The sequence below is a fragment of the Gymnoscopelus microlampas genome (assembly GCF_963454915.1).
Source record: "Gymnoscopelus microlampas genome assembly, chromosome: 14".
Taxonomy (NCBI): domain Eukaryota; kingdom Metazoa; phylum Chordata; class Actinopteri; order Myctophiformes; family Myctophidae; genus Gymnoscopelus; species Gymnoscopelus microlampas.
In genome coordinates this window covers 12985959-13013521 of record NC_139951.1, presented here as the reverse complement: position 1 = coordinate 13013521, position 27563 = coordinate 12985959, and the positions used below count along the sequence as shown (strand labels likewise).

General features: G+C 40.8%; 3 protein-coding genes across 4 annotated transcripts in view; all 3 read right to left on the bottom strand.

The window, feature by feature from the left end:
- Positions 1 to 26748, bottom strand: LOC311060640 (putative lysosomal acid lipase/cholesteryl ester hydrolase). Of its 2 annotated transcripts, none has more exons than XM_084078883.1 (11): positions 26700 to 26748; positions 23980 to 24178; positions 23391 to 23505; positions 21400 to 21598; positions 20877 to 20986; positions 18568 to 18704; positions 17411 to 17560; positions 16269 to 16340; positions 16022 to 16090; positions 653 to 763; positions 1 to 183 (listed from the first exon to the last, which is right to left on the bottom strand). In XM_084078883.1, the coding sequence occupies exons 2-11, from the start codon at positions 24169 to 24171 to the stop codon at positions 61 to 63; spliced, it is 1278 nt and encodes a 425-aa protein (XP_083935009.1). In that variant the 5' UTR covers positions 24172 to 24178; positions 26700 to 26748; the 3' UTR covers positions 1 to 60. The 2 variants fall into 2 exon arrangements, with proteins under 2 accessions (XP_083935009.1, XP_083935010.1); XM_084078884.1 differs by lacking the exons at positions 16022 to 16090; positions 16269 to 16340 and adding exons at positions 1443 to 1511; positions 1750 to 1821.
- On the bottom strand, positions 1959 to 6554 carry LOC311059547 (lysosomal acid lipase/cholesteryl ester hydrolase-like; the record flags this gene model as incomplete). The annotated part of the gene is made up of 7 exons (XM_084077559.1): positions 1959 to 1964; positions 2383 to 2529; positions 2835 to 2968; positions 3691 to 3800; positions 4735 to 4933; positions 5517 to 5631; positions 6333 to 6554. 7 exons carry the CDS (start codon positions 6552 to 6554, stop codon positions 1959 to 1961), a joined length of 933 nt encoding a protein of 310 aa, XP_083933685.1.
- The window catches only part of lipf (lipase, gastric), a 38941-nt gene continuing 24534 nt past the window's right edge, over positions 13157 to 27563 (bottom strand). Inside the window, exon 11 of the mRNA XM_084078886.1 lies at positions 13157 to 13603. Coding sequence (XP_083935012.1) covers positions 13481 to 13603 — 123 coding nt within the window. The 3' untranslated portion in view covers positions 13157 to 13480. The remainder of the gene's footprint in view (positions 13604 to 27563) is intronic.

Below are 27563 nucleotides of genomic sequence, written 5' to 3'. Positions count from 1 at the left end.
ACACACACACACACACACACACACACACACACACACACACACTATAAGACAGTGTTGTGTCTATGTGTGCGCGCGCATCAGTCTGAGTATATCGGAGAACATCTGATTTGGAGCGTCCATACCCCAGAGGAAGTCCAGATGTCCCCAGTGATCAATGCGCTTATGGAACACCAGGTTAGACACCTACACACACACACACACACACACACACACACACACACACACACACACACACACACACACACACACACACACACACACACACACACACACGCATCAGTGGATCTCAATCTTTTTAATTTCAAGGAACCCCATAACTCTTGAGAGTGTACTAAGTAAGTAGGTCTGAGAGGCTTATTGACAGTATCAGCAGAGAATGCGGGAGTCTGTCCCTGTTACAATGCACTAGACCCCTGGGAGATGGAACCAAATGGACCCTTACGGTTCATTTGGTTCAGAGTTACACACCTGTAAGGGTCCATTTAGAACCCCGCCTGGACCACACTTTGAGAACCACTTATATATATGATATGATATGATATATTATATTATATTGTATTATACAGTATATCTATTGTATTTTATTGACAATGTCTTGATGATAATGAAAGTGATGCACACTGTCTGTTACGAGGTGATGGTTGTGTCTGACCTGAGTTAGCAGCGCGGCTATGTCCTTCGGGTCCGCCAGCGAATCATGTCCCCCGGAAAACAGAACGGTAGGAACCTTCATGTCGTTAATGTTGTACTGAGGAGGAGTGGACTGGGTGACAAACAGAGAGAGAAAGTGAGAGAGAGAGAGGGGGCGGGCACGGACAAAGGGAGAGAAGGAATGAGGGAGGAGAGAGTAATGGGAAATGAAGAAACAGACCAGAACAATTTAACGCAGATTTTTTGGTAGTAAATATGGTTTTATCTGGTTATATTGTAACCACACCTGCATATCTCTGCTGTCGGGCAGAAACCAGCTATGTCCAAAATATAAACTTTTCAGGAAATGAAAAAAAAAAAACATGTTATTAGAACATCACAATACTGCCTCACCTCAGTTGGTATGGTGACTTCATACATTCTCAGATACTTAAAAGTGTCTTTATATTATCATCACTTTACCCAAATACAGCTCAAGTGGAGTTTTTGACCATTTAATTAATGTGCTGACGTTCTATTTTTTTTTTTTTTTTTTTTTTAAGTTGAAAAATGTAGCTGGTTTCTGCCCGACAGCGAGGATATGATGCAAATGTTCTAAACATCATGTTATTTATATCTGTATGTACAGTATGTATATATACTTATGTTCTATTTAACATGTTTTCAATCCCTTTCCCTTTTGCTCTCACTCTATCTCTGTCCTCTCTCTTCTCAAGGAATACTTCAAAATGATCACCCACTTCTTTAAACCTGTTACAGTATGTGACAAATGAAGCGGATGCTGATTTTACCTGTTTATAGTGAGCCATGTTGCCTTTTGTTCCGTAGTTGTAGCCCATCAGTTTACCACCCTTTACCGCCTGAAAACACACAAGTTCAACTCTGAACTTCATTTAAACACATTAACATAAATGGGAAACTTTAACAGATGTCGGCTGTGTGTGTGTGTGTGAGTGTGAGTGTGAGTGTGAGTGTGTGTGTGTGTGTGTGTGTGTGTGAGTGAGTGAGTGAGTGAGTGAGTGAGTGAGTGAGTGAGTGAGTGAGTGAGTGAGTGAGTGAGTGAGTGAGTGAGTGAGTGAGAGAGAGAGAGAGAGAGACCTGAGCCCAGTGGATCATGTTCTGTACTGAGGTGCCAGCAGGATCGTGTGAGATGTACACTGGAACACGAGTCTGGAGAGAGACAGTAGAAGCAGTATTAATAGTAATACTACTTATTAATATTAAAACCGGGAAAGTTTATGAAATTTTTTTGAAAAATCTTGAAAGTGTTAGAACTACTTATTTAGAAGGCATTTGTAGAATCGGCCTCAGGTCTTAAATGGTTAAGGCAACACAATTATGGAATGTGAATGTTTTGAACACTTTCAGAAATCGCTGATTTCTATGTATTTTAGGGGTTTGGGGGGCTGGCTTCTTTTGATAAAAATATCATTTATTTATTTAGATTTCATAGATTTCTATGCATTTCAGGAGTTTGGGGGGCTGGCTCCCCAAAAAGAATTAAATAACATAACCGTAACCTAACCCTAACACCGAAATAAAGTAACAGGTGCAACCCTATCTCACACACACACACACACACACACACACACACACACACACACACACACACACACACACACACACACACACACACACACACACACACACACACACACACACACACACACACACACACACACACACACACACACACACACACACACACACACACACACACACTGTGCTCACCATGTTGAGGTTGGCTTCATCAAAGCCAAAGAGCAGGAAGATGTTTCCACACAGCTCATTGAGCAGCTTCTTGCTGCAGAAATGTTCTGCAAGCCACTTGGTAATCTTACGGGACTTAGGCAGGAAGTCCCGCCTACCAAACAGGTCCTGTATGGAAACAACCAGTCTGTCAGCAAATCAGAAGACCAATTAAGTTATCAATCAAGTCATCTTTCCCAAGTAGACCGGTGCCCGTCTACTTGGGAACAATGCAAGTCGGGAAACGATGCAAGTCGGAAATACATGCCCCACCCAGTTATAAAATACCCATTGCACCTGTTGTCAGAGTACCCTGTTGTTGCGCACATTTATAGTAAGGATTTACTTAAGTCAGGGTGGGTTCCTATAAGGTGGAGTTCTTTCCCATTTAAGGAAGTTAAGTGGAGTTCTTACCCATATAAGGAAGTTCTTACCCATATAAAGGTGTCAGGCAGATCAGACAGTTCCTTTGGAATGGAGGTGAAGGCCACTGTTGCCACGGGAGCCAGACCGAAGAACAACTTGATCTTACTGGTCAACTCTGGCATGCTGGAGAACGCTATGAAGGCTGGATGCACTCACACACACGTGCGCACACACACGCGCACACACACACGCACGCACGCACGCACGTACGCACGCACGCACGCACGCACGCACACACACACACACACACACACACACACACACACACACACACACACACACACACACACACACACACACACACACACACACACACACACACACACACACACACACACAATAGTAAGGTTTTCTTTTTTAGATGTTTTTGTTTTTCTGATATGTCTTTTGTTATGAAATTGTTCATTTAATGTAGGCTGTATTTGCCATGTTTTTATGTGAGGACCGGACCACAATGGAAATACATCCTCCTGGACTTATTGTGTTCAATCCTCAATTGTATTAACCTGTACACTGTTTGTTTGGTTAATACTTTCAAATAAACAAAATCAAATACTTTCCCCACAGCATTTAGCTATTTTTAACACCTGGTTTACCTCACCTTATTGTGATGCTATGTTAACTCATTTTTAGGGACCCCCTGGAAGTCCAAAGATAATGACTAGAAGTCCTCAAACCATGACACTGAAGCATGAATTCTGTGAACTGTTACACCCCGGGTATATATATATTCACAACATACAGTATATGGCAGGCGTGTGTGTGTGTGTGTGTGTGTGTGTGTGTGTGTGTGTGTGTGTGTGTGTGTGTGTGTGTGTGTGTGTGTGTGTGTGTGTGTGTGTGTGTGTGTGTGTGTGTGTGTACCTATGGTGGTTCCCTGTGAGTGTCCTACATAGAAGATCTGCTCCTGGCCTGTTGTCTTCAGGATGTGGTCGACTACTGCTGGAAGGTCCTTTTGAGCCATCTCATCATAACTACACACACACACACACACACACACACACACACACACACACACACACACACACACACACACACACACACACACACACACACACACACACACACACACACACACACACACACACACACACACACACACACACACGACACCTTGAATAGTGAGTTTTCATTGTGATAGGGCATTGTAGACATTTTGGGCATTATTGATCGTACATCGTACAGAGGGTAAAATTATAGTACAAATACGTACACAAGTATGTACACCTGGCAACACTGAACGGCAGCACGACACGTGGTGGAGTTGGGTGGTTTGACCGACAGTTTGAGGATCCAATGGAGTTGGGAGGTTTTGTCAAAAGCGCTTTTTAATACTTTTCATTGTTTTTTTAATTTATTTTTTTACAAAGACGTAAAGGGTGTTCAATAGCGATTTATGAAAAAAATGAAAAAAAGCTGAAAATGGCGTTGGCTGGTTCCCACCCGACAGCAACGATAAGTAAAGTATACTATACGTTTGTTCCATTGATCCAAGCTGGAACACAATCGATTGATTGATCATTAAATGAAACATGCTCTGAAAATGCACACGGCCCCACCCACCGGGTGAAAACCTCATTATGTCCAAAACTGTACCTTTACAGGATTCAAATTGAAAAGCATAAAAAGTAACAGATCTACAAGCTCAAAACCTGTCGCCTCGCGCCATGTTTTGACCCACGTTTCGAGCTTGTGGATCTGATGCTTTTGTGTGACGCTGTAATATGATCAAGTAGGGAATTCATTAACGAAAAAAAAAAACACGTTAGAATATGGAGATGAGAGGTTTCTGCCCCACAGCAACGATTAGCACCTCAACCCCCTGAAAAAACGCTGAAGAACTAGTGTGTGTGTGTGTGTGTGTGTGTGTGTGTGTGTGTGTGTGTGTGTGTGTGTAGAGTTTATTACCTGAACTTCCAGAAGTCCTCTTGTTGAGCCGTTAGGTTGGTGTGTTTCCTGGACCAGGTGTTTCCCCTGCTGTTGCCCAGCCACACGTCATAGCCAGCGTCAGCCAGAACGTACGCCAGGCTGCTGTTAGGAGGGTTGTTCACCCAGTCCATGCCTGCCGACAGGAGGCCGTGCTGCAGGAGGACAGCTGGCTTAGGACCTGGAGGATGCGATATAATATCATCAGTTGATTCTTAGGACCTGGGAGGACGCAATATAATATCATCAGTTGATTCCCAACCTTTTAAATTTGAATGACCCCCAGTATGCATTAAGGCCACGGACCCTCATTTGATCAAAAGAAAAATGTATCTCTGGGATCCCAATCTACACTGTAAAATCCTCTGTGTCTGTGATATACTGTATGGCTGGAATGAGAGCAGTGACCAAAACGAATGGGATATTCAGCGATGCACATGCGGTATGAAGGTTCATAACAGGACAAGTGGGGGAAATCACGAAGATTCTCGTGTTTGGCACTCAATGTGTTAAAGGAAAGCCAAGGAGGAAAGGAGTGATCAGTGGCGTGCCACTGTCGATTGACATGGAAATGATTATGGATGATGTAGGTAAAGTAGACGAGGCCAGACGAATGACACGGTTCAGAGAAGGGAAGAAGGAACTTAGCAAATCTGTATGTACAGAGAACCTCTTCGGTTTCGGCAAGCTGCAAAGAGATTCCATTTTCTTTGCAGCTTGCTTTAGGACAGCAGCCCAACGTCCCACATACATACATATAGTACCTTGAGTGGTGTCTTTGATTCCATGTGGTATTCTGTTGACGGACAGGATGTATCCGTCTGTTGTCACCACCTCATACTCCTCTGCTGGGTAACCCCACCGTCTGATGACCTCTGACTGGAACACACACACACACACACACACACACACACACACACACACACACACACACACACACACACACACACACACACACACACACACACACACACACACACACACACACACACACACACACACACACACACACACACACAGATAAAAAGCAGACATGTGATTAATAGCAGGGTAAAGTCTGCTGATCTGATAATAATCTGTCACTCGAAGTCACACAGCGAAGACAAATAACGTCCCTTTTCTTCATACAAAGATGGCCAATATATCGTTTAGTATTGTTTATTGTTTATTCGTGTGGGTGTGTGGTACACAGCTCTCAGGTATGACCCGACAAAGTGACGAGGCTCAAAATGTAAATAAATGTACTGTATCATTGCAGAATATGAGTGTGCAGGTTCTATTCTTTCCTGATGATCACAAAAAGTAAAACCATCGGTGTTCATTTGTTTGGTCCCCCAAAGAGGATTCAAAACGGGTCTGTAGGAACTAATGGGTGACGTCATGGGTCCCTTCATCCATATTTTGTTTGACTTTATCATCCAGAAATGGGGTCGGAGTAATAGAGGTATTTTTGACCTGTTTCCCAACGTTGCATTGATAATCAAACAAACGTCAGTTTGTTTCCTTACAGAAAAACGGTCTTGGTAATGAAGAGAGAGTGTGCATGCGTGCGTGCGTGCGTGCGTGCACGTGTCACTCACTATATTCATGTTGACCTCAGGGTCCAGACCACGCCTGTTCCCAGCAAAGAATCTGTCCCAGCGCCTGACAACCGTCCGTCCGCCATGCAGAGCTGTCCTTCTGCCATGGAGAGCCGTCCGTCTGCCATGGAGACGGTCCTTTTGGACATAAGACCTGGTGTTGTGAGGACCGCTGTGGACCAGCCCGCTGACAGCCAACACACACAGTGCTACGCACAGCATCCTCACCCTGCAACACACACCAACATCACATCAGTCAATCAATCAATCAATCAATCAATCAATCACACAAATCACAATCACAATCAAATCATTGCGGACAAGTTTGCAGGAGAATTTCCATGTAATGATTTAAAAAACAATAAGAGGATCTTAAAATCGATTCTAAAACTAACAGGCAGCCAGTGCAGGGACTTTAAAATAGGTCTAATGTGTGCTCTCCGTCTGGAGACGACTGACTGCTTTTTTTGGGTGTCACTGATTCAAGTTGAGCTGACAATTTCTCTCTCAGATCCTTATCCCCAATGACTAATATTTCAGATTTGTCTTTGTTTCATTGAAGGAAGTTTTCTGCCGATGACACCCAGCGTAACACAGACCTACTGACACACGATATGATGGATGAACACAGAGGATTCTAACACTTATTTTTAGCGGCTTCCATTTAACTAACTAACCGGCTTTGGAAATGACTGTGTGGAAGTGTTGGTTCATGGACAGTGTTCTTAACATCCCAATGCATTTTAATGTTTGAAGTTTTTCTGTTTATTGAATCATTGATAGTGGTGCTAATCATGGGTGTGGTCACCTCAACTGTTTCTCCTCTGCAGTGCTGGCAGTCCTAGATTGGAGTCCTAGATTTGTTTTGATTGACCGAATACTCTAAAATGGACCGCCCATGAAAGCCGCAATGGCTTGTTTCAAATAGGATCTTCACGTACTCAATTCATGGAACGTATACTGTAGAGGAGGAGGGGTGGGTGGTCTGTCTGTATTCAAGAGCAATAATTTAATGGACTTTTTAATATAGTGATGGGTGAGACTTGGAGCAACAAGCTGTAAGCACCTAGGGGCCAGGGCCCTTGTGTAAGGGTGTCGCTAGGTTCCTAGGTTGTTTTCTTTAGTTTAGTTTGCAAGTCAAGTCAAGTCTTTTAACTTTCCGTATTTTTGTAAAGTCGTATTTAAATTTGTTATTTAAGGCCTGCACTATTTATATGATGCACTGGAACTGTTGGTGGAAGACATTTGGGTAAAAATAAAACTCCCAAACTTTGCATCTCTGGACTTTTTTTTCCCAATTTGTGGAGCCTTGGCCAATCGGTCACTTTTACAGACTCCATTATGAAACACCACTGTACTGTATGCTTCCATCATTATGGAAGAACATCCACCAGTTAACAGTTCACAGATATTCTGTTCTCAAAAAGAGGACATTTTATAAACCACTTTTAAGACATATTTTATACTTTGTCGTACAATGTGTTGCATGGCACACACAAAAAACGGCCTATCTACACACTCACAAGGTTGTAGATCAGCTATTTTTATTTATTTATTATGACATGCCCAAAATACAGATGTTGAAAGTACTTAAATTCTCTACACTTAATAACGTATTACTACTTAGTAACTTACTTGTATTAACTACTTTAATTGCCTTACATGTATTAGGCTGTACCTTCAACAATATATAACAATAATATATTTTGGTTAGGGTTAGTCTGCCACACTGACATTTAACTGCACATGCACATGTGCAGTTAATGCTTGTAACATACATAACACACATCTTCAATCTTTCAATCACAACAAGTCGTTTCCCTCATATCTGGAAACTAGCCCATGTCCTTCCACTACATAAGGGTGGAGATAAACAAGATTTAAATAATTACAGACCTATCTCTAAATTACCCTGTCTTGCCAAAATCTTGGAGTCTCTCGTAAACTCTCAGCTTAAATCTTTTCTCTCAGACTTCTCAGTTTTAAATGTAAATCAATCTGGCTTCAGAGCTAGCCATAACACAACAACAGCTGTCACTCTTGTCATTAACAACATTTTAACTGCTCTGGACAATAAACTGCACTGCATCTAAAGCGTTTGACACCGTAAATCATAACATACTACTTAATAAATTGCACAATATGGTTTTAGCAGAATATAGCCTCAGACTGGTTTCACAATTATTTATTTGATAGACATCAATCTGTGAAGTCCGGGAGCACTCAGTCGGAGTTCCGGCCAGTTTCCAGTACATTAATAATATTATCTCTAAATGACTGCCATGCCCATCTTTATGCTGACGACACGGTTATATATTGTGTTGCCGACTCAGCCCAGCTTGCCAATAGGAATCTGCAGCTCGCATTCAATGCTCTCCAGGATGCCCTGGTTGAGCTTAGGCTTGTTCTGAATGCAAGCAAGACTAAGCTCATGGTATTCTCTAGGGCTAAAACCACCAACCGTAACAACCTAACCATAATCTCTACAAGTGACTCTATAATTGAGAGGGTCTCAGAATATAAATACCTTGGCATCTGGCTTGATGAGAAATTATCATTTAAATATCACATCGAAAATCTTGTCACAAAACTAAGACAGAAAATTGGTTTTCTCTATAGGAACAAAGCGTGCTTTCCTGCATCCTGTAAAAAAAAACAATTATTGAAGCCACTTTTCTTTCCGTTTTAGATTACGGGGACATTATTTATACTATTGCTGCTCCATCAATTTTAAAGCACCTCGACACTGTGTACAATTCTGCCTTAAGATGGGTAACTGGTGACAGTTATGGTATACCCATCACTGTACTGTCATTGGGAACGCAGGCTTATCTTCTCTCTCTGAGAGGCATGATAAGCACTGGTATCTGTTTATTTTGAAAGCCATCTCAGGAATGCTCCCCCCTTATATTTGTGCTATGTTGGATCAGAACCCTAGTACCCACCAGACCCGCTCGAGTGACTTCCTGATGCTCAAGGTTCCATTTGCTCATACAGAGCTAGGCAAAGCAGCATTCTCTGTTAGTGCTCCATCTGCTTGGAATGAGCTCCAGAAGTCCCTAAAAATCAGATCACTTCCTTCCTTGGGTCAATATAGGGCAATGGTTTCCAGCACTTTTGTTCCAGACTGTAACTGTTTATTATTTCATTTCCTGCCCATCTGTTTTTAGTTCTTTGAATATGTTGAGTATTCTCTGTCCTCTGATTCTTATTTAATATTGATGTATATAAATGTATTCCTGTTGATTATGTTGAGTATGTTCTGTATATCGGCAACATTGAAAATGAGGGCTTACCCCTCAACTGTACTCCGAGTTGAAGTAAAGGTTATGATGATGATGACATATGATGAGCAATGAGCATGTGATGACTAAAACATTATGCATCTAGACTCAAAACGAGATGATAAATATAGAAACAATGCTGATGTGAAGGAAGTGTGGAGTTTCTGGAAGTGATTTAAGCAGAAACAAAATAACTAAAGAAGTAACCCTGCATTCACAATGGAGGGAGAGGATAGCTGCATTTAACCACTTAAACCGTCTACTTTGTTGACCCAGGTCCCCCAGGGCTCTGTATTTCCTTTTTTCCCTTCACACCAATCTCTTTGCGGAAAATAGCTGATCTACAGCCTAAAAAGAAACACCTTATGTGTCCCGCTGACGCTGTGAGTTTGTTGATATTTTCACCAAAGGTTTGCCTATTATGACATGCCAAGAATAAGGAATAAGGATGCTGTAGGCCGGGTTCAAAATAGCTTTTATACTCTCATACTGTCAATTTTAACATTTACTGATAACTATCAAAACATCCATATTCATCTTGCCTTGCTCTGAACAGACAGTAGGTATTGATATAAGTTGATTACTATAATGTTCTGTGAATGATTATTATACTTTGTGTCTGAGAAGCTTGGGCTCATCTTTCTGTTTTCATCTTTTACATTGCAACACAAACACAAAACCTTACTTACTACCCTGAAACCTCTCTCATCAATAAACACAATGGATTGGAATGGAATGGATTTATACAGAATGCTGCCATGATGTCATTCATTTTCAATCCACTGAAATTGTTTGGAATGTGCTTTTTTCTTTTGCTGAAGATGCTATCAACATACATTGTCAATTTAACATTGTGGTCTTATTTAGTATGCAAGAAAAGAAACGTTTTGTCTTTATAGGAACAAAGAGGCTATGTTAAATATAGTTATAAACAAAAGAAACAACTTTAGACTCACCCTGCAGTGGAAGCAGAACAGAAGCAGAACAGAAGAACTGAGGAGGACTAAATGTTTCTCCTTCTTAAAGACATTTAAGAGGAGGAGTCATCTCCTACGTCACAGCCAAGGATAGTGACGTCAAAAGCTGTCCGTGCACGCTTCTTTAAGCCAATTGGTGATCTATCGAAAAACGGCAGTAATTATCACGCATTATCACAACGGATTCGTGCTTTACAAAAACTTTTTTTAAACTTTTTTTAAAGATATTTTCGGGGGCTTTTACTGCCTTTGATAGAAAAGTAGGCTGACAGGAAATGGGGGGAGAGATGGGTGGGTGACTGTAATGATTTTTATTCTCTAGGTCATTCAAAGTCTGGTCAGATGATGTGGATGAGAGAAGTTCATTGGAAAACACAAGGTGATGTCTCAGTTATAGCAGCATAGTCCATATTCACACAGCGGCCATTTTGGAATTTAACATTGCGTTGCTGTGGCAACTGGGGTGGCATTTCATTGACTTAATGGCAATATGGCCGCCGTGTGAATATGGTCTATAGAAGAAGAGCAATGCATCGGGAACACATCAAGTATCAAACAAGCGTCCAAGTTAACATGTTCAAATTTATTGAAAGACAATATTTATATTTATATATTCATTATTTAAAGTTATCGTATAGTTGTCATTCTTGTTGTGGACAGTCCTTTAAAGTGTATTCCTTGAACAAATAACATGACAGGTTTGGATGATCTCTCTGTACTGTTGGCTTGGGGAAGACTGTGCTTAGCTATTAGTTCAGTCACAGAACTATTATTATGTTATGCAACATGACATCTGTCCTGTCTCTGTCTTACTTCTAGTGTGGGGAGACGGCACTGGATGTCGCCACCAGGCTGAAGTTTAACAAGATCGTCTACATGCTGAGAGACACACTGACAGACTGACAGACAGGTAGACAGACAGACAGGTAGATTGACTGACTGACAAACAGACACATACAGATGGAATAAATTACAGACATGTAGAGAGACAGATGTTGAGATGCAGTAACTGACAGGCAGACAGATATAAACAGACAGACAGTTCTGTAGTATCTATGTGAAGACTGATAGAAATAAATGAAAACAGAAACAGTTAATTCCAACATTAATAACGTTCTGGCTATCTTAAACAATACACTTTTTAAAGTGTATATATTTATACATTTCTTTTCAATGTGCTCCTCTGATGTTAGTCATGTGTACATATTTTGTTTTGATTGTTTTGAAGGTTATTCTATAGAAAGATGCTTCAATGTGTGATTTGATTGAATGAAGTCTAAACGTAGCACTTCTGCCCGTGAATAAAAGAACAGAATAAAAACTCAATTCTGAAACTCAGTTCTATAAATTCTAACAAACACCTCGCACTTTAAACTGTAAGATAAATCCACACAGACACAGGTGGTATGTTTGAAGGTTAAATTCATTAGTTACAAAGCAGTGCAAACAGTACAAAACGAGGTTAGGTGTTCTTCCTAAATGGTTGCATCACATTCTTGTTGAGGCGTTATATGACAACCATTCTCATATCACTGAAGGTTTTGTCAGTGATACAGATATATCTCTCTTTTGAGAAATAATAAAAAAAGGGGAGGACAGTGTGTAATATCTAACATATTGCCATCGGGCAGAAACCTTGTAGCTCCATAATATCTTTATTTTTTCATAAATTGATGCCCTGTTTTATATTTCCTCTAATAACTAAATAGCCAATCTACATGCTCTCAACACATTGTTTGCAATGTGACGCATTGTGATCTTGTAGATTATATTCTCGCCATTTTCAAATTGCTTTTGACATTTTCACCTATATTGACATTGAAGGTGGTTAAGAACACAGGTTCTTTTTTCCATTTCCTGAAAGGTAACGGCTTTGGACATACAAGGTTTCTACCCGACCGCATAGATCAGTCCGATAGAGACACACGGGAACTAAAAATGTCACGCCCACTTTTGAGACAGTGCCTCTACTCGAGGTTTGTTAGAACGATGTACTGCAGCTGCCAATGCATTCCCTATGAGAGGATATGAGCGTTAGCCTACTTTTAAAATGATCCTACATTAACTGGAGACGATATTTATATTTATATTTAAATAAAAAATATGTTTCCAAATGTATGGAGTGTCTTTGTCAACATATCTTCTTGTTTTCTTAATAGTTGATGCGTTTCACATTTGATTTGTCACTTTAATGGATTGTCCATAATGCTAACACAGCAGAGGGTAGACGGCAGTGACATCACTGTCTTTTCGAGCACCGAGCGCCGACCTTGAAGAGGAGAATTCTCATCCAAATCCCGACTGACGTTGTTCATGTCTATATTTTGAACATCTCATAGGCTTATATTAATTTTCTACCTACCGCGGAGCTCCGAAGGAACATGAAAAATGTTAATGTGTGGGTTTACTGCTGTTGTATTAACTTGCCTGATATGTATTTATTTATTTATTTATATGTAAGTTGGGGAAATAACCCAACTAAATTGACGAGTGACATATCCCGACATTTTCAACTACTTAGTAAATTCTCCAGGATAGTATTAATATACAGATCTGTGATTTTTAAAAGGCACAGCAATGCAAACGATTATATAAAAAGAACAACATTGACAACAACGTAAACTAAAAGTGATATTTAGTGATTTATAAAAGGCAATACAACATTTAACAATACAACAATACAACATTTGCCTTGCGAAGCAAAAAAAATGGAACCTTATAGTAATAAAATCTTACTAATCTTAAAATCTTAACGGTTATACAGTATAAGTCAACACACACACACACACACACACACACACACACACACACACACACACACACACACACACACACACACACACACACACACACACACACACACACACTATAAGACACAGGGTTGTGTCTATGTATGTGCGCGCATCAGTCTGAGTATATCGGAGAACATCTGATTTGGAGCGTCCATACCCCAGATGAAGTCCAGATGTCCCCAGTGCTCAATGCGCTTATGGAACACCAGGTTAGACACCTACACACCCACCCACCCACCCACCCACCCACCCACCCACCCACACACACACACACACACACACACACACACACACACACACACACACACACACACACACACACACAATACAGAAACATAGATTAGACAGACAGAGAGACACGTTTGTTATAATGTAAACATTTCCACTCATCTGAGACATTAAATAAACTCCTACTCAAAACGAAATCATATAATACACGGGTAGAAATCTTCAATCAGTGGATCCTAGGGTACCCTCACAAAAACATGCAGTAATCCTGGTCTCTATACTGCCTCCCCCTGGTCAGCCAGGGCACCTGATGGAGGGGAAAGGTAGGAGGAATAACGTGTAGGAATAACGTGTTCCTTCCACGTGCTACGTCTAACCAGGGAACATCCCCCCTGTCGGGTGATAAGAAACGGCTTGCTAGCTCTCATGCATTGAAGGAGGCATGAGCTCGGCTCTAGGCTCTACCTAGGCTGGCAGAGGGAGTGTAGCACCCAGGATTACCTCGACAATTGGCACTGGGTGAAATAATGGGTTACAAAACCGTGGGATAATAAATATATATATACATATATACATACATATATATATATATTATGCAGTATATCTACAGTATTTTATTTGTCTTGATGATAATGACTGTTGAAAGTGATGCACACTGTCTGTTATGAGGTGATGGTTGTGTCTGACCTGAGTTAGCAGCACGGCTATGTCCTTCGGGTCCGCCACCAAATCATGTCCCCCGGAAAACAAAACGGTAGGAACCTTCATGTCCGTAACGTTGTACTGTGGAGGAGTGGACTGGGTGACACACACAGACAGACAGACAGACAGACAGACAGAGAGAGAGAGAGGACAAAGGGAGATAAGGAATGAGGGAGGAGAGAGAAATGGGAAAGGAAGAAACAGACCAGAACAATTTAACGCAGATTTTTGGTAGTAAATATGGTTTTGTCAGGTTATACTGTAACCACACCTGCATATCTCTGCTGTCGGGCAGAAACCAGCTATGTCCAAAATATAAACTTGTCAGGAAATGAAAAAAACATGTTAACATGTTAATACTGCCTCATCAAAGTTGGTATGGTGACTTCATACATTCTCAGATACTTGAATGTGTCTTTATATTATCATCACTTTACCCAAATACATACCATTAATGTGTTGACGTTCTAATCAATGGTGGACAACTATCTCCAAAGTAGGAGTTACCAGTAGATGGTTTGACCCACAGTTTTGAGGATCCAATGGAGGTTTAGTCAGAAGCCCTTTTTAATACTTTTCATTGCATATTTGTAAAACCCACACACAGACGTAAAGGGTACTCAATAACACAGATTTATTAAAAAAAAGAATTAAAGTTGAAAATGGAGATAGCTGGCGATATGATGCAAATGTTCTAAACATCATGTTATCTGTATCTGTACGTGTCGTTGCTGTCCAGGAGAAACCAGTTAAAGGAGAATTTTGGACCACGGTTTTCTTACATTTTATGTTATGATATCTTAGGAGGAATGGTACAGTAGAAAAATTATATAATAGCTTTTTTTGGGGTGAGATCTGACGTTCATAGTGACAGAACACTATGCAAAAAAAAAAAAAAAAAGACCAAAGTCTCGTTAGACTAGATTGAAATCTCGAGATTTCAATCTCGTCTAACGAGACGTCGTTTTTTTTTTCTTTTCCCGGTTCTGTTCTGTCACTATGAACGTCAGATCTCACCAAAAATAAAAAATAAAAAGCTATTAAAATATGCGATCTAACGCAAGGCCTATTGGCGCACGTTTTAAGCTGTGGCGGACCCGGGATGGAGTTATGACATTTTTCTACTGTACCATTCATCCTAAGATATCATAACATCATAGAAAAGGTAAGAAGAGAAAAACTTCTATAAAACCGTGGTCCAAAATTCCCCTTTAACTCAATTTTTCCGCTTTTGCTTTTTCCCCCCATACAGTGCTATTGAACTCCCTTCTGTGTGTTGATTAAAAAAATATTAAATATTAAAATGCGCTTCTGACAAAACCAGCAAACTCCATTGGATCCTCAAACTTTTGCTAAAACAGCTAACTCCACCAAAGGGGGGGTGGAGTTAGTTGGTTTTGCTGACTCCAGGCTCCACCCCCTTTTTACCTCCAACCTCATTGTGAGCTTGGAGGTCAATTTAGCTACTTTTTGTTTTGTTTTAGTCATTTCTTGAAAAAAAACATTTTGGAGTTAGTTGGTTTCTGCTGGACAGCAGAGATATACTTATGTTCTATTTAACCTGTTTTCCATCTCTTTCTTTTGATCTCACTCTTTCTCTGTCCTCTCTCTTCTCATGGAATACTACAAAACAATCACCCACTTCTTTACACATGTAAACCTATTATGTGACAAATAAAGCTGATTCTGATAAAAGCTGATTTTACCTGGTTATAGTGAGCCATGTTGCCTTTTGTTCCGTAGTTGTAGCCCATCAGTTTACCACCCTTTACTGCCTGAAAACACACAAGTTCAACTCACTGAACTTCATTTAAACACATTAACATAAACGGGAAACTTTAAGGTGTGGGCTGTGTATGAGGGTTCAAATAAAAGGCAAATACAATCAACAAGGAAAATGACGTGTGTGTGTGTGTGTGTGTGTGTGTGTGTGTGTGTGTGTGTGTGTGTTACCTGAATCCAGTGGATCATGTTCTGTACTGGGGTGCCAGCAGGATTGTGTGAGATGTACACTGGAACACGAGTCTGGAGAGAGACAGTAGAAGAAGTACAAGTAAGACGCGCGAACGCAAAACAAAAAAATAATAATGAAAAAAAATATTTAAAAAAAAGTAACCAATAAAAAAAATATTAAAAAATACCAAAAAAATCTGCATTAAAAGGAGCATCTTAGAAAAATACAAATTCCCCAAAACAATTTTTTTTTATGTTTTTGAACAATTCAACAAAGTGTTTGAAGTGCCTGTTTCACCCACTTCCGGGGGGCGGAGCCAAAATCCGAGGCCGAAGTATTTGTTCGTAGACCCCCACTTAGGGAGGGTAGAAAAAGTTTGGGAGCGATTCGGGCACTTTTGATTTAACATGGGGTTTCAATGGGGAGTTTTTAGGAGCCTTCTCCGGGGCGTGGCTTCCGGGGGAAGGGCCGGGCTTAAACGCAACCTTGACAGGTGTGTTCAGTTTTCAAAGACCTTTCATTTGATGTGTGGTACGTCTATATTGGACATTTACTTGGCTGCACACAGGCAGTGCACACATACTGCACACAGAGAGACAGAGACACTCACAAGCCGAGCACGGTGTCATAGTAAGCTCCACTTGCGCGGAGGCGCCTCCTTCCGCTGCGTTCGCAATTAATAGTAGGCTAATACTACTTATTAACATTAAAGCCGGGAAAACATCAGTTTTTGAAAAAGAAAATCTTGAAAGTGTTTCTTACAACTACTTATTTAGAAGGCATGTAGAATCGGCTTCAGGTCTTAATTGGTTAAGGCGGCACAATTATGGAATGTGAATGTTTACTTTAATACTTTGTATACTGGCGAGGAGACACGGTGCAACAGCTGACAAAATCACAGTATTGGCATCAAAATATACTTAAAATGTCCCGTTTCACAAGTTATCATAATTATGTCTAAAATGTATACAAATCTTTTGACAATATCCGATCTACAAGCTCAAGCTTGCAGATCGGCTATTTTCAAATAGCCAAAGTTTAAATAGGGCTGAGGTGGGTTTGTTTTGTAATGATAATCTAAATCTACAAAGTAACTTGTAACGTAGGCACACACACACACACACACACACACAGTGCTCACCATGTTGAGGTTGGCTTTCTCGAAGCCAGAGAGCACGAAGAAGATGTTTCCACACAGCTCATTGAGCAGCATCTTGCTGCAGAAATGTTCTGCAAGCCACTTGGCAGCCTTACGGGTCTTAGGTATGAAGTCCTGCCTACCAAACATTTCCTGTATGGAAACAACCAGTCTGTCAGCAAATCAGAAGACCGATTAGTAAGTTATCAATCAAGTCATCTTTCCCAAGTAGACCGGTGCCCGTCTACTTGGGAACAATGCAAGTCGGGAAACGATGCAAGTTGGAAATACATGCCCCACCCGGTTATAAAATACCCATTGCACCTGTTGTCAGAGTACCCATTGTACCCATCTGTCCTTGTCCCTTTTATGCCCATATATGGAGATCTCTGTATCTGTCTGCCTCTGCACATATATCCTTTAGATCCTTTATGTCAACAGTATACAGTATGCCAATAAATGGGCATGCCCATATATTGTATGGGAATATCGGTCGGATCGGCGGTTCTGGACAACCGCCTATCCCAGTGGTTCTCAAAGTGGGGTCCGGGGACCCCCAGGGGTCCTTAACGGAGTTCCAGGGGGTCCCCAGCTAAATGATGGATAGTTAGGAACCAAATGGACCCTTATGGGTCTGTAACTCTGAGAGTTTATGGTTCCATTTGTACACTCTCAGAATTAAATTGACATTGATTTTACGAAATCAATTGGGGTCCCAGAGATAGAAATGTCATTAAATGGGGGTCCGTGAAATTAAAATGGTTGAAAATCACTGCTAGAGCTGTAAAATTCTTCTCTTATGGGGGTCCTTGGCATATATTTTCAAATGGGGGTCCGCGGGCTATTAAGTGTCAATTTGGGGGTCCTTCACATGAAAAAGTTTGAGAACCACTGGCCTATCCGACCGACTCGATGCCAGGCACCGCACTCCCTTGGGTCCTCGGCGAGTTTGAAGTCTATTGTTTGGTCAGGCGTTTCTCATGATACCCGACTACAGACGTGCAGACAGACGGACAGATATTTCGCATATTTATAATAAGGATTTACTTAAGTCAGGGTGGGTTCCTACCCATAAGGATGGAGTTCTTATCCATCAGGTGGAGTTCTTTCCCATTTAAGGAAGTTAAGTGGAGTTCTTACCCAGTTAAGGAAGTTCTTACCCATATAAGCCATTCAGGCAGATCTTCAGACTGTTTGATTGGACTGGAGATGAAGGCCACTGTTGCAACGGGAGCCAGACCGAAGAACAACTTGATCTTACTGGCCAACTCTGGCATGCTGGAGAACGCTATGAAGGCTGGACACACACATTTGAAATATTTATTTATGTCCACATAAACAGAAGTACAAGATGTACAAAGGACATAAACACTGCCAGTCAGATAATGGGAAAACAGCCAGTTACAAAGTGCATATAAGGCAGAGCATTACATACAAAAAGAATGTTGGCATACTTGTCAAACACAGCGGACAACAATCATGGGTAAAGGAAACAACGCCTCCTCCAAATTGAGCGGTTTCCTATAATAGCTGATATTGAGCAGTACCTTGCTAATTGTTTAGCCCTCCTTTTGGAGAGGAAAACTGAGTTATAAGTTAGTAAAAGAAAATCACCTGGACTATCTTTGGTCTACAAATCTTTCCTTTCTTCACCAGTTTACATCGTTTTATTACGCTATGCACGTTAGTTCTGTTCTGTAAACAAAGCCAAAGCAGTGGAGAGCGGCCCGATTGTAACACGGATCTGTTTGGGTGTAATCAATGGATTTTCCCATGGAATTCACTCAAACTGCCATCCGGTAAGGTTTAATAAATTCCTTATGTTTGATACATTATCTTATCACATCCTTGGTATGAAAACAATGTAAAATAGTTGCTTGAAATAAAAATAATTGATTTAAGCTGAGAACGATTTGTTTAATGCTGTTTTTTAGCAGTGTTTAATTAGTAACTCATGCTGTTACAATTAGTCTCATATGCGCTTAAAATGTAATGTCGGAACAGCGTCCACTTTCGGTTTAATAACTCACGACCAGTTTTATCAATTGAAAAACTTTAAGTGGTTTATGATAGCGGACATGTGTAGGTCCTTTGCTTGAAAATATTACATACAGTAGGTAGCTAAAGATCGCTGAGTAAAAGAGTGAAAAGTGAAAAACGTTACAATCTTGGCGGCCCTCCCCTTCTGCATGTTTGGATTCTTTTACCTCTAATCCTGACCATTCCAAAAAGGAATCGGTGAAGATACACATACTGTAATTCTGTTCAGTGGGCTTTCGGTTCTGCGCTCAGAGCTCAACAAAGTGATGCCCGGCCCTTCTTCTCCCAAAGATAAACACTATACTCCAAGACGCGCAGAAACGCGTAAATGTAGTAGTCACAGTCACACGCAGTGCACTGATGTTCTTTTAACTGCCCTGTAATGTCACCTCAGGCATTGACTGGTCGTACACACACGTTAATCGTGTGCACTTACCTCACGCTAAAAAGCTAGAGAAACAGGTCAATTATTGCCTGTGTGTGTGTGGCAATGTAAACGTATGTTTTCTCATGCCAATAAAGCCCTTTGAATTGAATTGAAATTGAATTGTGTGTGTGTGTGTGTGTGTGTGTGTGTGTGTGTGTGTGTGTGTGTGTGTGCAGCCCCTTAACACATTACGCTATGTGCAGATGCTCTATTAGCATGTGTGTGGTGTGTGTTGTCAAGGTAATTTAAAATATGTAATATTATTAATTTAAGAGAACTCAATATTATGTGTATATTCTGAGAAGAGAACATTTGTATGAACTTAAATAATATATCCAACAAGATGTGCGTCTTATTTAGTTTAAATAACATATACTGAGGTGACAGCTGCATCCTGCTGTAGCAAACGATGTGTATTAAGACTGTCTGTGATCCTCTGTTCTTGCCATCTTCTCGTGTCATGTGTTAATGAAGGTGTTAAATCTGAGTTGAACAAAGAGTTCATGTCTATGAAAGTATCCATTGACGTTAGATCAATACCTTCACTAGTTTGGGCTCACCCCTATAGGGAGAGATTAGTCTCAAAATGATTTGTAAATCCAATACCATGATGCACAAATATTCCATGATTTACAAATGTGTTTCCATGATTCACAATTGTGTTTTGCAATCCGCATTGACCCCCTGGAACGCCCGCGAGGACCTTTGAGAACCACTGGGGTAAACACAGCACAAATGCAAAGCTGAAAGTGAAGAGAAAAGGCCACCGGAGTGCAATAGGAATCCAAAAATAATGACTATAGAAGTAATCAAACCATGAAGCTGAAGCTTGAATTTTGTGTGTAAGCATGAATTCTGTGAACTGTTACACCCCGGGTATATACATTCACAATATACAGTATATGACATATAGGTGTGTGGTGTGTGTGTGTGTGTGTGTGTGTGTGTGTGTGTGTGTGTGTGTGTGTGTGTGTGTGTGTGTGTGTGTGTGTGTGTGTGTACCTATGGTGGTTCCCTGTGAGTGTCCTACATAGAAGATCTGCTCCTGGCCTGTTGTCTTCAGGATGTGGTCCACTACTGCTGGAAGGTCCTTTTGAGCCATCTCATCATAACTACACACACACACACACACATTTGACACCTTGAATAGTGAGTTTTTATTGTGATGCCGATAAATAGGAACTTAAAGCATACTAAAAAAATAAATGGCAAAAGTAGCAGATCGACAAGATCAAAACACGCCGCTTTGCGCTACGTTTCGAGCTTGCGGATCTGCTACTTTCGTGTGACGCAGTAGTATGATCAAGTAGGGCGTTAATTTACGTTAATTTATGTAAGTAATAATATTAAGTAATATGGAGATAAGAGGTTTCAGCCCCACATCAACGATGTGGCACCTCAACCCCCCGAAAAACAAGTGAGTGTGTGTGTGTGTGTGTGTGTGTGTGTGTGTGTGTGTGTGTGTGCGTGCGTGCGTGCGTGCGTGCGTGCGTGCGTGCGTGCGTGCGTGCGTGCGTGCGTGTACCTGAACTTCCAGAAGTCATCTTGTTTAGGCGTGAGGGTGGTGTGTTTCCTGGACCAGGTGTTTCCTCTGCTGTTGCCCAGCCACACGTCATAGCCAGCGTCAGCCAGAACAAACGCCAGGCTGCTGTTAGGAGGGTTGGTCACCCAGATACTGCCCGCCGCCAGGAGGCCGTGCTGCAGGAGGACAGCTGGCTTAGGACCTGGAGGATGCAACATATTATTTCATCACTTGATTCGTAGGACCTGGGAGGACGCGATGTAATATCATCAGTTGATTCCCAACCTTTTCAATTTGAATGACCCCCAGTATGCATTAAGGATCCCATTTCCAATCTACACTGTAAAATCTTCTGTGTTAATCTAACTCTGAGAGCATTAAAATCAATTCAATTCAATTCAATTCAATTCAATTACATTCAAAGGGGCTTCATTGGCATGTGTAAATATAAGTTTACATTGCAAAAGCAAACATGAAATAAACCAAACACAAGGCTAGTAAATGTATGTTCAAAAATAATTAAAATAAAGTAAAATAAATAAATAAATGATAAATAAAATACAAATATGTAAACCGAGCTGTGTCACATTGCATAAGAAGAACTAGCTTGGAAAAAACAGGAGAATTATGCATTTGCTGTTAGATGCAGTTACAACAATTTTCAAGTGGATCTTAAGTTCTTGCTGAATTGGCAGAGCAACCTTTACTGACCATCAGAGCAACCTGTACTAACGCCCGTTACGAACCAACCAACCAAGACTTGCAAACTTCAACTGATTTCCTGTGTCTGTGTCACGTGGGTTTAGGAGACCAGTAATAGGATGTGTCTCTTAATTCTAGTGGAGTGACCGAGCCCACTTAGGAGGCTGTTTGTCTACCATTTCTAGTGGTGAGGCATGGGATTGGTAAATCAAGGTATATTAACCACTTGAGCCTCATCATCCATATTCTGGTGGGAACCTAGCCAAAAATAGCAGATCTACAAGCTCACAATGCATCACGTTGTGACGCTGTTAGACGCTTGTAGATCGGCTATTTTTGGCAAAGGGATTTGGTGTAGATGGAAAAAAGCAATCCAACTCAGGTCCAGTTTACTAAGTCTAGAGGCTTTAAGACAAGTAGTTACTGTAAGAATGTTTGCTTTTACTGACTGGAGGTGGTGATTTATCCAGTACTACCAGGAGATGGCGCTGATGTTTGGACAAACTCAACTATGGTTTTAAGAGTTCACATTGTTGGAACATTTCTACATCACTTTGCACTGTGCTGGATCCAGTTACTAATTTACTAGAACGTTTTGAATCACAGCAAGAGAGGGGCTGTGTGTGTGTGTGTGTGTGTGTGTGTGTGTGTGTGTGTGTGTGTGTGTGTGTGTGTGTGTGTGTGAGTGAGTGAGTGAGAGAGAGATTGAGATGAGTGGATCTGATTAGCATCTTATTTCCCATCCTCTTCTCTCCCTCTGCTGGACATCAGTCAAGTCACAGTCACCAAAGCCCAAATGGTTCTCTATATCAGCAGTAGTTCCCAAACATTTTAGCTCAAAGTCAAAAACTGCTATATGGTTAAATCCAGAGCCTTCTATTAGAGAGTTGCGCCAATGAGGGGTCAGAAACAGCGTCGGTCACGTGGTTCATGTAACTGGAAATAGTGACAAGGAGCCGTCGACTTCAATGCATTCCATGAACTTCGGGTTTAGGGATTTGTCACTATTCGCCAATAGACGGCGATGTAAAAGACCTGGCCCGAAGAAGTGAACAGAGTTGGCGTAACTCTCTAATAGATGGCACTGGTTAAATCCTGCCGTTTCTTTATAGAAGATATAAGTTGAAGTTGTTCTCACTTTCACTTAACTAATGGACCGTTCTGCGTTCAAAGCAGAAGTGCATTGAGTGTCCACAGAGAACCTCTTCGGTTTCGGCAAGCTGCAAAGAGATTACATTTTTTTTGCAGCTTGCTTTAAGACAGCAGCCCAACGTCCCACATACATACAGTACCTTGTGTGGTGTCTTTGATTCCATGTGGTATTCTGTTGACGGACAGGATGTATCCGTCTGACGTCACCACCTCATACTCCTCTGCTGGGTAACCCCACCGTCTGATGATCTCTGACTGGAACACACACACACACACACGATTAATAGCAGGGTAAAGTCTGCTGATCTGATAATCTGTCACACAAAGTCAAACAGCAGTGACTCACACTGAAGCGAAGACGAATAACTTCCTTTCCAGTCCCTTTAGTTCACACAAAGATGTAAAACCATCAGTGTTCATGTGTTTGGTCCCTCAAAGAGGCTTCAAAACGGGTCTGTAGAAACTAATGGGTGACCTCATGGGTCCCTTCATCCATATTTTGTTTGACTTTATCATCCAGAAATGGGGTCGGGGTAATAAACGTATTTTCGACCTATTTCCCAACGTTGTATTGATTATCAAACAAAGACCAGTTTGTTTCCTTACAGAAAGACAACGTTCTTGGTAATGGAGAGTGAGTGAGTGAGTGAGTGAGTGAGTGAGTGAGTGAGTGAGTGAGTGAGTGTGTGTGTGTGTGTGTGTGTGTGTGTGTGTGCAAGTGTCACTCACTATGTTCATGTTGATCTCGGGGTCCACACCACGCTTGTTCCCAGCAAAGCTTCTGTCCACATGGAGAGCTGTCCCTCCGCCATGGAGAGCCGTCCGTTGGAGACGGTCCTTTTGGACATAAGACCTGGTGTTGTGAGGACCGCTGTGGACCAGCCCGCTGACAGCCAACACACACACTGCTACGCACAGCATCCTCACCCTGCAACACACACCAACATCACATCAGTCAATCAAGCATTTAAATGTATACTGTTGTAATTGAACTACTGTCATGTCATTTGCTCAAATAAAACACATTTGAAACACATTTGACTTTTATGACAACACTGTGTCTGCAATTATTCAGACGATGCTCTTCGCATTCATGAGAGCATAAAAGCTGCTTTATGAGCCCTGGCATCCCTATTCTGGGCATGTCATAATAGGCAAACATTTGGTGAAAGTAGGTGACCATTCTACGAAAATAGCCGATAAAACGTGTCATGTTGCGACGAGTTGAGAAATCAGCAACACTGCCTGCCCTACCACAGAACTACTGACTCACCACATGGACCGATGGACACACAGTTACAAACACCTATTTTTGTACTTTCAGGGTCTGAAATGGATTCTCAACTTATTGATTGTTTTTTACAAATGTGATATATATGAAAAAATATTTTTTTGTCAGAAGGTTTGCCCATTACACACACATGCCCACGCTCGTGCACACAGTCATGCGCGCGCACACACACACACACACACACACACACACACACACACACACACACACACACACACACACACACACACACACACACACACACACACACACACACACACACACACACACACACACACACACACACACACACACACACACACACACACACGTGATAGAAAGATACTTTTGTTACATTTCTAATATAGGCCTCCATATACAGTATGTAGCTCAGAATCAAATATGACCACATGGTTTCTGACCTGCGTTGGGTGTCACTGATTCAAGTTGAGCTGACAATTTCTCTCTCAGATCCTTATCCCCAATGACTGATATTTCAGATTTTTCTTTTGTTTAATTGAAGGAAGTTTTCTGCCGATGACACCCAGCGTAACACAGACCTACTGACACACGATATGATGGATGGACACACATGATTCTAACACTTCCATTTGACTAACTCTGCCGGCTCAACTGCTTCTCCTCTGCAGTGCTGGCAGTTCTAGATTGGTGGTCTGTCTGTATTCAAGAGCAATAATGTAATGGTCTTTTGAATATAGTGATGGGTGAGACTTGGAGCAACTGTAAGCACCTAGGGGAGAGCTGCCAGGGCACTTGTGTAAGGGTGTCGCCTGTGCAACAGTTTCTAGGTTTAGTTTGCCTTCAAGTGTTTTAATTTTCCGTATTTTTGTAAAGTCGTATTTAAATTTGTTATTTAAGGCCTGCACTATTTATATGACACACTGGAACTGTTGGTGGAATATGTTTGGGTAAAAATAAAACGCCCAAACTTTGCATCTCTGGACTTTTTTTCCAATGTTTGGAGCCTTGGCCAATCAGTCACTTTTACAGACTCCATTATGAAACACCACTGTACTGTATGCTTCCATCATTAAGGAAAAACATCCACCGGTTAACAGTTAAAGAACAGAGACTCTGTTCTCAAAAAGGACATTTTATAAACCACTTAAGACATATTTTACACTTTGTCGTACGATGTGTTGCATGGCACACAAAAAAACGGCCTATCTACACACTCACAAGGTTGTATATCAGCTATTTATTTATTTATTTATTATGACATAACCAAAATACAGAGGTTGAAAGTACTTAAATTCTCTACACTTAATAACTTATTACTACTTAGTACCTTACTTGTATTAACTACGTGAATTACCTTATACGTACTGTATTATGCTGTACCTTGAACAATAATATATTTTGGTTAGGGTTAGTCTGCCCCACTGACATTTAACTGCACATGCACATATGAGCATGTGATGACTAAAACCTTATGCATCTAGACTCAAACCGAGATGATAAATATAGAAACAAAGATGATGCGAAAAGAGGTTCTGAAAGTGATTTAAGCAGAACCTCCTACTTTCTGTTTTCATCTTTTACATTGCAACACAAAACCTTACTTACTACCCTGAAACCTCTCTCATCAATAAACACCATGGATTGATACAGAATGCTGCCATGATGTCATTCATTTTAAATCCACTGAAATTGTTTGAAATGTGCTTTTTTCTTTTGCTGAAGATTTCAAACACATCAAGACGTTTAATTAAAAAGACACCCACTTATTGATGTTCCTTATAAATGGATATAAGGTAATTTCAAATGTTGGCTTAATTGTGTGATCTCACACAACAACAAAACATTTATCTCTTGGAATGTATGGTAGCCTACACTTCTTTTTTTAAGGTATTTAACAGACACTCTTAACCAGAACACATCAAATGCAGAGAGACAGTGTAAATGCCTCAGTAAACTAGGATATAAACAAAGAGCCTAGCATCAGTCTAGACAATATGCTATCAAAATAATAATCTGTACATTATTACCAGGTAAACAATGAACCTAGCTTCTGTCTAAACAACTTGCTATCAACATACATTGTCAATTTAACATTGTGGTCTTATTTAGTATGCAAGAAAATTAACGTTTTGTCTTTTATAGGAACAATGAGGCTATGTTCAATAGTTATAAACAAAACAAACAACTTTAGACTCACCCTGCAGTGAAAGCAGAACAGAAGAACACTGAGGAGGACTAAATGCTTCTCTTTCTTAAAGACATTTAAGAGGAGGAGAGATCCTACGTCACAGCCAAGGATAGTGATGTCAAAAGCCTGAACGCCCGTGCACGCTGGCCCCAGCGGGCGCCCCTTATAAGAACATTAATGGAGCAAAATAATTCATTTTAACCACCACTTCACATATTATTCCCCCAAGGATCCATACTTGGACCTATCTTATTTACCATCTACATAAATGACATCTCTAAGAATATAGAGCATTGTAAAACAGATTTTTATGCTGATGATACAGTACTTTACACCTCAGCACCAACCAGCAGCCAAGCTATAACGAAGTTACAATCTGCTTTTAACATCAGCGGAGTGCACTGTGGTAAATTGCATCCAAGGGCTTTAAAGTACTGTCTGTGACGTGCATATGTGGCATGATTGTAGCTTGAATGACCCTCAGTCTATTTCAGAAGAGGAAGCCAATTTTAGGCTTGATTTTCTTAGCTAGATTTATTAAATGGGTTTTAAAAGAAAAGTCCTCATCTAGCCAAACCCCTAAATATTTATATTTAGGAGTGACCCCCCTATATGGGGTCACTTGTTTCACCTTTTCTTTTGTTTGAGAACATCATATATTTTGTCTTGCCTACATTTAGAGACAGCTTAAGACCAGCTAGAGCTTGCTGAATAATGGGGAGCAAGTTCCCTCAGCTGAGTACAAAATACAAATGAGCTGATGTTTTTGCTCCTGTTTGTTTGCTAATTAACCTGTCCGTCTGTATCAGACATCTTTTAGCAAGATACCTCAAAAGGTTCTAGACAGATTGTTACACAAAAAATCCAAACCAC